Source organism: Tetrao urogallus, assembly GCF_951394365.1.
Source record: "Tetrao urogallus genome assembly, chromosome: 3".
Lineage (NCBI taxonomy): Eukaryota > Metazoa > Chordata > Aves > Galliformes > Phasianidae > Tetrao > Tetrao urogallus.
Genome location: NC_136815.1, coordinates 9,090,320 through 9,102,841, shown reverse-complemented (window position 1 = coordinate 9,102,841; position 12,522 = coordinate 9,090,320). Strand labels below are relative to the sequence as shown.

The following is a 12,522-nucleotide window of genomic DNA, read 5'->3' as shown; positions in this document are numbered from 1 at the left end:
GTGAGATGACCATTACAAAACAGAGTAATGGTATAAACAGAGGGAGATATTAATGTATTTCAAAACATATATACTGAGGTATTTGATCTGATCTTTTAATTTGACAGTGTGCCTCTTGTCTGAAGAGTTTTACTACTGGGAAATGATTTCCATCACAGAAAAAATACAAAGCTCATTTTGACTTTGTTTATACTCCCAAAGCCTCCCAAATTTGGACTAGACTATAGACTGTCCTTATGCCTGAATTCATCTTATCCCCAGGCAAGGACACTGTAACTTTGTTACAGCCTTCAGCCAAGTCAACTTGCAAGGAGACACCATTAAGCACAGTTGCTGATAACCTCTCTTCTAGGAGGCCCTAGGCAATCATGCTCAAATGGTGTATTTTCCTGAATTATATATGAGAAAACCATTTATAAGTACCACCAAGAGGTTGTCTAGCTTTCATAGCTGTTCTATTTTAAAATATTAATCTGTTCAGAAAAGTAGACCATATGATTTGTGTGGCCAGCAAAATAAAACAAGTTAGTTTCATGTCAAGATTAACAACTAAATTGGTAAAAAGATAACACCAAAATTCGTTATTCAAATAGTTTTCCTCATTATGAATCACAAGTCACATCTAAAAACATGGATATGATTAATACACAATATTAGTACTATTAATACTCACGGGGTTTCCAGCATGACCCTACACACACTGGCCATGGTGCTTAAACAATCTGTAGTATTCTCTATTGGTAAATTTTTATTCTGCAAAAGAAGATAAACAGTTTTCAATTTTTGTAAAAGATTATCATATAAAACATAAATCAAGTCAATGATCTGTTGGCATGGCAATATGGAAGATTTAAAAACTTCAGTACAACTATGGCAATATTAAGTTCTTTTGCACAGTTCTGTTTTGCACTTTTGCTTTTGTTGTTCTGGGTTTTAAACATTACATTGAAAGCTGGCAACCTAAAGAATAAAGTCTACAAAATTGAAGCCTACCATATCTTTGCTTGCAGAAATGCACCAGTGAGACTATTGATGCTTAGGAAGTTCTAAACGAAAAAAATCTAATCTGTTCTCTAAGGACAGTCTTCTGTAGCCAAATACGTGCAGCAGATGCATGTCTTTCTCTTCGTTGAAGACTTATTGTTTCAGAAGAATATCTCAATCTCAAACATTTAACACGACAGGTAACTTTTCAAGGCATTTCAAGTGTAAAGAAGAATGAATAAAGAATTTATTGAAATAGAAATAAGACTTTGTATTAGTATTCTAACACACGTACTGTTTTTTAAATTAAAAATGGTGTATTCTATTTGAGACAAAACGTAATTATCAAGTGTCCATAAGAACACAATCACTACAATTAAAGTATCATTGATATTTAGATACAGTGAAACAGGAATGCTTTACAACACTGGAATACTTTTCAGGATCCATTCTCTCATTAACCTTAGTTGACTTTAAACAGCAAAAGACAAGTGCCTTCAGAAGGAGAAAAGGAAGACGCACTGCAATTCCCTCTCTATTTTTAGCACAAAATCAAACTGTTTCCCCTGAAATTTTATGAAGTTTCTGATTCAAGTACTAAAAAAAAGCAGGGCAGCATGGTATTCTAGGTATTACTAGAGGAAATCTTTCACTATCAGTGTCGTATTACTTCCTGCTTATTTTTTGCAATGCATCCACAAGGTGGCTAGCTGACACTGTTCACCTCTACAGCTTCTAAGAAGGGCACATCCTGTTTCTTGAGGTTCCAAAAAAAACAAGTTGGATTTCTGGATACAAGAATAAGCCCGACAGTTCTGTTTTCAAAACAATGTCTGGCCCTGGAAAGCTTACGTACGCTATCCAACCCATAAATGTATACTCTTACCTCTGACACAAATTTTGTTGTAGCATCACTTAAGGTTTTCAACATCGGCGTTGCTTCAGCATAAAATAAAGACATTCTGTTTGCCAACTCGTTATTTACTTCATTTTCTCCTTCTGCCTAGAAAGCAGGAAAGAAGAATTCAGTTTTTCTTTATATGGAAAACTAGGTAGTAGCACAAGGTGACATTTCGTACCATCTAAAGGTTACCTACTGGGACATTATTAATCCTCATACGGCTCAGAGTTCTTCTGTAGTAGCTGAAGTCATTCTGTATAGCAGGATTTGTCATCTATGTAGATATGGAAGGAAAAGAGTTAAGACAAACTTCTCAAGAAAAATATAAAGACAAGATTTCATAAAATTTAGTACCAAGAAAAAGAAAATACTTAAATTCCTGAAATAAAAGACTTGTGACACTGTAAATACAGATACATAGAAGAAATCTATCTTATTAAATATCAGATTTTTCAGAACAAGATCTAACAAGAAAAAGTGGAGGTTTTGTAATAGGAATTTGAAATTAATAGGTTGAAAAAGATGTTTTTGTATATTTGATTCCAAGGATCAGATCAATACATTGGTATTACGTATTACGAGCTAAGTTCTTTTCACATCAGTAAGAAAGTACGTGCCCAGCTATTAACAGTAACACCAGTACCATCCCAAAAGATGTACCAAATTCAGCTGAAGAAACACGACTAAGATGAACTCAAATGTAACAAGTGTCTAAAGATAATATTTCTTCTGTATTCCAGTTTAATCTAACTGTAGTTCATGTGAACAAGCCATCCATAGCAGACATTTGAATATTTCCTAAATGCTCTGTTCTAGAACAGAATGCGATCCAAACTTCACAGAGTTGTTTTCCTTTTCTAACCTACTTATAAAATTACACCAAGTTCTTACCTTGAGCTCATCAAATCGGAGGGTAAAGTGAAGAATTTCTGCGAACTGCTTAGCAAGAGCCTGCTCTCGCTCCAGGTGTTGTGTTGGTGAATATGGAGTGCTTGTCAGGGCTCCCAACAGACCTCTCAATCCTGCCTCTTAAAAGAGGAGAATGTTTCACATTATACAACTGCACCTGCTTCTTGTGCCCGATGCTCTACACACTAGACTTAAAATATCAATCTTCCAAAACACACGGCAATTAATGATAGACTTCGGGAATGGTTTCTATGTGTCAATTTTATCATATTTACTTACAAACCACTATGGCAACTATGCCCAATCAGCACTAATGACAGTGAGGAAATGTTTTTCAAAAAGCTTTATTCCAGCTTTGTCAGCAACGTGCAAGTTATCTTCAAGAAGGTAAAACAAAATTCAAGATTGATACCTATCACCAGAAGTCATGTTTTATTTGTCCGTTTTTAAGATAAACTCACACTCAATATCTTAGTGCCCTCCCAGGTTAACTACAGGGACAGGAGATGTCAAGCATACTCCTATCCTCTCTTCTCTCAGGCATCCACTGAAGTAAGTTTACTTTCACATGAAAAAGGTGGTATACAAAAAAAAGTGCATGGAAGGAACCTTGCAATAAGAGCTTGTAACAAATGGTTGACCTGGATGTGATCTGTATTTCAAGTGTACAAACCTAATGAAGACAAAAAGTATGTTCATACCATTCAACTTACCTAGTCTTTGAGAAAATTCATAGAATTTCTTTAGTTTGCCTACTAGTGGAACAACTGCGCCCCATGCCTTCTCTTGCAGTTTCTCATCATTGGGATGCTGTATTGCCTTATATTAGGAAAAAAAAGAGGAAAAGAGTATGTTTAGATAAAGAATATCTGAGACTTCACTGAAAAGAAATCTACGCAGGGTGACTGTTAAGAGAAGTAATCTAGCTTTCTAAATACTGAGGACTTTCTAGAAAGAGATAACCAAAGACTAACCAAAGACTGTTCCAAAAAGCGCTAAACATTTGTGTTGAAAGTAAGTATCCAGGATAGAAAAGCAAAACAAAAAACACCTTAAGAAAGTATAAATAAATTGTTAAAAATAAAATTACTCAGATTATGAAACTTTACATAAGCAGATGTAGTTAATTGAAATCAACAACTTCACTTGCAAGCAAAGCAGTTCAGTGATCAAATTCTCTAATATTATCTATCACAAATTTCAGAAACGGTGAAGAAAACAAACCACAATACATTCCCTATGAAATTCAGGCTAAATATTACAGTAGGGACATTGTGATACAATCAGAAACATAAAGATATGTCATACGTCAGAACATTAAGGCATATATGTGTAGACCTCATCTTTACAGTAAGTTTTCAAGACAGATAACACTTTGAATTCAATCTCTTCAAGTTTTTAAGACAGAAACAGGACTTTTCTGCAACTGAAATTTATCAAGAAAACAGAAATAAAAAAGTTTGTAACTCCCTAGCTCCCTTCTTCAGTCAAGTCCTTGACTCCAAAATCCACTTCAGTCAGCTCTGGGCTACAGGTTTTAGCACACTTCTTTCTGGCCCTTAGAAAGCTTCCTTCTGCTTTGTCTACCTCCTCTCAGCTGCAAGTCTCTTTCTGCACAGGAACTTCAGGCCTTGGTGCTGTGACACACATTACTGCCAGATCCTAGAGCCTCTGCTTGAACATGCTCCTTCTTTAAAGAAAGAAATAAGCTATCTCCCCTCCCAGGGCTGTGTGTGACACAATTACCATTATGAAACCTAACTTACCACTTCAGAGAGACTGAATAAAAACACATGGTACTCATGAGCTGAATAGCTATGAGTTTCTCCAAATGGAGCGAGCAGAGAATCGTGTCTAGTAAGGTTTCTCAAAGAACGCTACACTGGGAATTCTCCTCACTTTAGGAGCAAAGCAGTCCCAACTCTTCCATCTGAACCAGAAGAGGAGGGAACTGAAAGACTATTTATTCTACTTTTCCTTTAAGTTAAGTAAGAATGGAGTGACATGCTGTTCAGAAACCGTTTCCATCCAAACACCTCCTTCCGTAAATAAAAGCCACTTTGAAGGTATTGAGAAGCCTTTCGCATTAGGATTCTCACACATCAGACTTTTCCAATCAGCACACAAAAAGATGTTGACATTATTTAACATTGCATTGAAGTCATGCTACGAGCTTGTCAAATGACTACTAACTTGGGAAAAGCTAACGTGGAAATATAAAGAAAACCAACTGCAACAATTCCATAAAACCTCTGAGAAGTGTGCTATTACACGTGTGCGTTAATACTGCTGAAACAAGTGACATCCATTTTGCTGTTAAAAGGAACATTCCAAAGGAGAATTTCAAGACAGCAATTTTAATAGGCAACATGCTCTGCCAAGACAGCTCCTGCAAGCAAAGTTAAATTCCAGTGGTACTGTTAGGATCAATGAACAATCACAGGCTGTGCACAATCGTAACGCTCTGGCTCACCTCTCGTATTTCATGGCCAGCTCCTCTATATGACTGCAAGTCTTCCAGTATTCCTTCTGCATCCTTTAACACTACATTCACCTGATTATAAATTTCCTTTTCAGATTCTGTAGGTTGGGCATCTAAACAGTAGAACATATTAAATATATATATATATATTTAACAACATAATGGAATTCAAGAGGCACACCATCACTTAGGGGACAAATTCTTCATACAACTCACTAATTATGGCTATGTATTAGGAACACCAGAAGAGAGCAAATTGCATTTGTTTTAGTAATATTTTACCTTCTTTTAGCACCCCAAGAGATCGCCCTGGAGTCTACTCTGACTGATTTACTATTAGATTCAAAAAAGAAACACTGGCAGGATGCCTTTATGAGTGCTGTGTAATGATAACTGATATTCACCATAGGGTGCACTGCAAACTCAGTGTACAGTAAGGGACTTAGCACACTCACTGCACATACACTAACAATGGAAATGAACACCTGAAGGTTATCTAGGATTACTGCATAAGCTTATTTTTCCTCTCTTCTGCCTCCCCTGTTTGTTATTGGTAGGGAAAAGAGCTGCTGTATCTTTTACTTCTATATAATTAATTCACAACACATTCTTTATTGCACTAATTGCAAAACCACAGTTGAGAAAAAGATCTAGTGTAAACTCTTTCTCTTCCTTTTTTTTTTTTTCCATTTAATTTTAAGGATACATTGTCTTACCAGCAGTATATTTGATTTTATTTCAGAAAGCTCTATACAGGTATGCATCTAAAGAAATGTCATTCAGTAGGAAGCACGTTTTGAGAAAACCAAGAAACTTTAACGTTTAAACATAACCACTTTAGTATAAATATCTCAGACTTGTTTTACCTTACTTTATCTTTTAAAATTCTGATGAAAGCTCTAAAGATAGGTCCTCTTAGACTAATACAAAAAAGGTTAATTACCAAAGCTGTTAGTGCAGCTATTTACAAAAAAAAAAGTACATTCATCCATTTAAGTGGGCAAAATACGATATTAAATAAATATCAGGATATTGTAACTCAAGGGTTTTCAGTAACAAAAGTCAAGGGATTTATTGTTACTACCCTTCTACAGGGACAAACAAAAGCTGTCTTATGGGCAATACAGCCTCATGATTTTATGCAGTTTAAAAAGCCCAGAAAAAATCTTTAATGAAAGTGATTTCTCTATGATCGATATATACAACACTCACTAATGGTGATGGAAGTCAGAGACATTAAGTTAAAAAAAAGAAAAAATCCCAATATGAGTGTTACACAATAGAAAATCATTATAAAGCAGAGTTTGCATTAGAAGAAATTAAGTTTCACATGCATTGCCTGTCTGGATTTTGTTTTAATTTTTGCATCATATTTCATAATTTTATGGTTCATTAGATAGACAGAGTAGGCATTATTAGCAAACATGCCCACACAGATTTTGCAACAGTTTAACTGTGCTATTTTGAGAACCACCAAGAATTATCATGGGTAAAATTAAGCAGGTCACTCCTTTAAAAAAAAAAAAAAAAGCATCTACAAGAGCACCACATTGATTAGGCATCGAGTAAAAGTGGCCAGTGCTTTTCGGATCATCACAAAGGTCACATTTATAATTTTGAAAGCTGCTGAAGACTGCTGTAAGAAATGAAGACAAAAAAAAATGAAGGAATATAGCAGACAGGTAAGCACAAGTTGACTGGCAGCAGTTCATGCACAAACATGAAACGCTATAGTGAAATACAGACTACAATGTGAAGCTCTGTAGCATTCCAGATTGTGTTGTTAAATAATGCAATCAAGACTTGCCACTTGGATTGTCTCACGCTGAGAACCCCTCTTGCCTTTTTAATTTTTCATGACATTTTTTCTTTACCCTCCCTACTAAGAACAGTCATTTTTCAGCACTGGGGGATGAGGGGCTGCACAGCAGAAGGGCTCACAAGAGCTCTTCCTTTTTTCAAAACCAGCAGACAAGCAGAACAGATGTGATACTGTGACCTTCCAAGTTATAATAAATGACAACCACCCTCTGAATACAAATTATGAAGTCTTTGCTGAGTAGCTGGCTATGTATGGCAACCCCTTTATCTCCACAACTCTGCTTCACTTTGGATGTAAGGCAATTACTGTACCTTGTTTCCCTAGAATGTTTCAGGAAACCTAAACCAATGACTTTATTTGTTGGGGGGGTAAATATTTTATTGTTTATAAGTAACAAACTCCTAGATCCACATTTTAAAATCCAGTAGACACTGGATTATTTCTTCTGGCATGTATCTTATTTTGGTACACTTTCAACAGACAAAACTATATCTTGTTTTGTCCCAACTAAGCTCCTCTCCCATCTGTAATTCTTCATTGCCAAGACATGCAATGAAGAGCTACATTTTTAGTTAGAGAACAGTGCAAATATAAAAAGTAAAGCCCATAGGACTGTGAAGTGAATGTAAAATAACTTAAGATGGATTAAGATGGGTTTAAAAAAATACAGTGTGGAAAAGCTTCAAGCTGTGGTGCAGCCTGGCTCAGAACAATTGGCTTATTGGCTTTGTAAGACACTGTACTGTGAAAATTTATAGATAAAAAGGGACAGGCTGCCCTCTCCAGCGCCCCTGGAAACTCCAATAGATGGAGGGAGCATTTGCACACACTTGTATGTACGTGAGGACTCAAGCTGTGGGGACTTTATTTTAGAGTCACTGACTGTAAAACTTGTTTTCCTCACTATGGAGGACACGGACCAGGAATGATAGACGTGCTTCTGGAACTTGTCTTGATAACTGAGAATGAACAGCCAGCAATGCTGGGCATCCAAATGGCAACATGAAGGTGGTAACTTCAGGGATTCCCCCTTTCCTCTTACAGAGAATGTAAATTCATGTCACAACTGCATGACAATGCTTTACTTTTACCTGGCAAAAACTCCCATTACAAGAGCAAATAGAGCAAGCACAGCACAGCTTGCTGAGCGGTTTTGAGGTTTGACATCGTTGCCAAGGGAGCTAACCCCTGGTTATTCAGGGCAGCTTTCCCATCTTTAATCCAATAATAAGTGCAGACTGATGTCCTCTGAGCAAATGAGAAGTAAATTTCACATTTAATTAGAACATTGCACTGAATGCAACATACATTTAGAGTTCATAATGCTCACACAGTAACATGTTAAAGACAAGAGACTGGACTTAAGCAACGTACAAACGCTGCCATGTGAACTAAACGCTGTAAGAGTATGACAATGTGTTGCATGCTAAAAACACACATTTTGTGACTACTTAAAAGCATCCTGGTTGGCCTACAGAATAAAGGAGGGACAGAAAATAAGAGTTGACAATTAATGTTTGCTGTGCGGTATAAAACTGGTATTTTTCTCAGGGAAGAACACATTAATCCCAGAAACCAGATGGGATTCACCAACAGGGTAGAAATTCCAGCCTGCTAGAAATGAACAACCTGGTCTGGAGGGGGGTGACCCTGCAGAGGGTTTGGAACTGGATGATCTTAAAGGACCCTTCCAACCCAAACCATTCTGTGATTCTATGAAATGATTTATGTGTCTCTACCATAAAGACCCAGGAACAAACTGTCTTTGTGGCTTCTCTGAAACCTAGCCAAGATTTTTGGAGGTAATGCAGAATACTTTTCATACTGTTAGCTTGAGATCACCACCTGCAAGCAAAAGTACTCTGCAGCTTAGCTACTATTCACACCAGTAAGTTTGAGAAGCATTGCACTGTGACAGCAGTGACATCAGTATAAGCTTCCCATGTTGTACCTGGCTGTTGAAGTGGCACTGCAAAGATTTGAGTAGAATATTTAAAATAATTATTTGTTTCAAACAGCTGAATTGAATGACCAAAGAAAGCAGGAGCTTAACCTGCATTAATGCAGGGAAAAGCCCACAGCCCATTACATCATTTTTTTGTCTGCGTTCTGATAGCCAGTCACTGACATCACTGCAAACTAGCACCAAGCTAAATATCTGAAAGTCCTGGAAACCAATTTTAAATCTTTCTACATTCAGCACCCATATTCCTATAAAGCTTTCCAGAGATTAGATTCTGTTGCTATGGTATAGTGCTAAGGAACATTTAACTGGTCTGCTCATTCCAAGGACATACCTGGATTCAAAAACAAAACATCTAGGCCTGTGTATTATTGGGCCAGGCAGGTAATACAGCATTGGGAATTTTTTTTTTAATACAGAGCTTACTTGCTCTTCCCCATAAAAACATAATCTTAAGTATCCCAAGATTAAGTGCCAAGTCTTGAAGAAAGATCTTGACTGTGTCAAAGTCAAGATTCTGTCAAGGCAAGCTATCTGAAATAGAGTAGAAAGAAGTATGGGTACATAGTACAGCAGCAGAAACACACATAGGACAGAGTTAAAAATGAATAAAGAACAGTCTAACAACTCAGCCACAGTGTAAGTCACTTAATTTGACTGCATGTATAAACATTTCATGTCAGCAACCTCCTTACTCTCATGCCAAATCATGTTCATGCTCAAAACATGCATTTAAAAAAATGTGATGGATAAAAACTTTTAAAAAATTAGCAGCAATTGTTATCACAAATGATTCCAGAATTATGCCTCATGTATTCAGCTACCTTGAACTAGTGGATAATCCTATTAAACAGTTTGTATTTGCAGACTGAACTGGATTTCCAGTGCTCCAATATTCTCCTGCACCATTTCTCCCTGCTTCACTACCTCACATCTATTTGGAGATACGTGAAACTTGAAATGTTCTTAAACAAGTCTTGTTTTCCAGTTCTTGAACACAGCCCTTGATTATCTCCCTTTCATGGCTAACTTGTATGGCTACTGTCATTCAGTAAACCAAATGTTAGGAAAAGACAGATGATGAAATCAACACTACAGGATGAGGGTTTAGAAACATTCCAACTTCAAATGATATTAAAGCATAACCATATCTCTCCAAGCATTCTCTTTTATTTTGCAAATAATAAAACCAATTGGCACTATTTCACTGAAAAATAATTTAGGAGAAAAAAAAGTTAATGAATCTTGTATTATCCATATCACAATATTTCATGCTAGGGCTTTGATTTTATTTTATTTTTTGTTATAGTATTCCAATGTATTGTGTTACAAGTTAAAACACACTTTGAACATTATTTTTCTTATTTTATGCTAGTTGATGCACAGCTGGGGTAAAGCACGTCCCAAAATAAAGTGATTAAACATGCATAGCAGCAGCCAACACCACTTACCTGCCATTCTTAGGCTACATTGTATCATGCAACAAAAACTAAAAGCAGAAATACCAACAGCATGTGAACCTTCCTGAACTCTTGGCATTGATCAAAGGTTTACCTCTCTTATCTTCAAAAGCAATTTCACCTCTATAACACTTGCTGAGCCTCCAATTGAGGAGGGATGAGGTTTACTGTCAAATTTCAATGCCAAATCAAGTAAGGTTCACAAACACACCTCTACCATTGCGATGTTGGAGAGCTATGAAGAGCTGCTGTGAGCCAACCAGTATGCGCTGCATTCAGCATCTAGAGGCATACTAGAAGTGCACAAAGAAGGAATTAGATTTCATATTTTGTCCTTCTTTAAGACACACATCTTGTAATTTCAGTATGTCTTCAAAGAATTCAAGTTCTTTTAAAAATTATTTTCAAAGTTTTGGTTAAAAAACAAACAGAATTTTAGTTTTAAAAAGGAAACTATATCAGATTCCAGCCACAAAATGCAGTTTGAAAGTATTCCTGGAAACAAAGATTTTACTTTTTAGAAACTTGGGTTATTTTGAAGGAGATTATTACTTTTGTCAGAAGTTCACTGAACTTTTCATAGCTCAGGCATGCAAAGCTGTTAGAAAGATGGCAAAGTGAAAACATACATTTAGTACATGACAAATGCAGTCTACTGCAGGCAAAGAGTAATAGATATATAAAATCATCTTCTCACTTTCAAAATCAAGGAAAAAATTTGGCCCCTGCTCAAGGTCTGTGCATGTCAAAACTTTAAGAAGGTTCCCCATGTTAAGGTACCTGCCAAGACAAGAATGAGAGAAAAGAAAATTTTCCTTTATAAGAAGGAACAGCCCAAATATAGTTGATTGAAGTGGTGGGGAAGAAGACCAAGGAGTTCCATCAGGCATGGACCCGTCCTTCAGGCTCCCTCTTTGCCAGGGGGAGGAGAGCCCACTTCGGGGCCGTCCAGCTGGTGATCCCAGAGATGCAATGCAGCTTTCCTGTCAGAAGTGACGTACATCAACATCTTCACAGCCTCCCCTTTGAGAAAGGGGCACAACTCCAATTGGAGGTTTTGTGACTAATTCTGTCCTGGTACACCTTAGCACCAGTGTCCTGAGCAGGAGTACCATACTGAGGGCTTATACCACATTGGCCAGCACTGACATGGTAGTAACACTACAGGATTTTACCTGATGGGACAACAGAGGAAAAGTGTTTTAATTTTGTCAGCTCCCATAATTTTGAGAGATGATCATTATAGAAAGCTGAATCAAGATGCATCATTTCATTGTGCAGAAAATGCCAACACAGGTAATCCCCAGTTCTCTTGCACAAGGTGCCTAGAAGATTTGAGAAGATCACACAGCTCTACATCGGACTTTTAGATGTAAAAATATACATTAACTGCACCATGAATGAATAAACCAGAAACAGGAATAATTTAATACTTGCTGGTATATAAGATAGGATTACAGACAACAACTGCTCAGTACAGATTACCATGGCATACTGACAGAATTTTTCATCGTATGATTACTTGATTTGCAGGCAGATGGATGGACATCACTGACCACAGAGACCCAAAATGACTAAGCACAAGAAAAGAAAATTTACACAGTAGCATGATGGTGGCTTGGCTCCTACTGAGAAAAAAAAAAAACAACAAACAACAAAAACCACAACAAAAACACAAAAACAAAGGCAAAAAAACAAACCACATGCAACCCTTTTTCAATTTGCAGATTTGCAACTGAGTCCCCTAGCCTTCATTGCAGCAGGTATAAGCAACCCTCTTCATACCATTTCAAATGCACCAGCTGTGAAGGGCTGAGAGACTTACTTTCAAAATCCAAGAAAAAATGTGCTGCATTGTGGTCTATGTCCCTGGTTAGCACCTTAATGAGATTACCCATGCCAGCAAACCTAAAAATAAAAATGGCAAAATAATTTAGTTCCAATAACCATTTCCTATTTTCAGTACACGCCTGGGTTAGCTGGAGCAGGGCTTCCATCCAG

At 36.9% G+C, this 12,522-nt stretch overlaps 1 protein-coding gene across 1 annotated transcript in view; it reads right to left on the bottom strand.

Annotated features, from left to right (window-relative positions):
- The window catches only part of CYRIB (CYFIP related Rac1 interactor B), a gene marked incomplete at both ends in the record, with an annotated part of 73,872 nt that overhangs the window by 4,318 nt on the left and 57,032 nt on the right, over nucleotides 1-12,522 (bottom strand). The window contains 6 exon segments of the mRNA XM_079533163.1: nucleotides 674-753; nucleotides 1,871-1,987; nucleotides 2,082-2,159; nucleotides 2,777-2,913; nucleotides 3,508-3,613; nucleotides 5,268-5,389. Of these exon segments, the coding sequence (XP_079389289.1) occupies nucleotides 674-753; nucleotides 1,871-1,987; nucleotides 2,082-2,159; nucleotides 2,777-2,913; nucleotides 3,508-3,613; nucleotides 5,268-5,389 (640 nt within the window).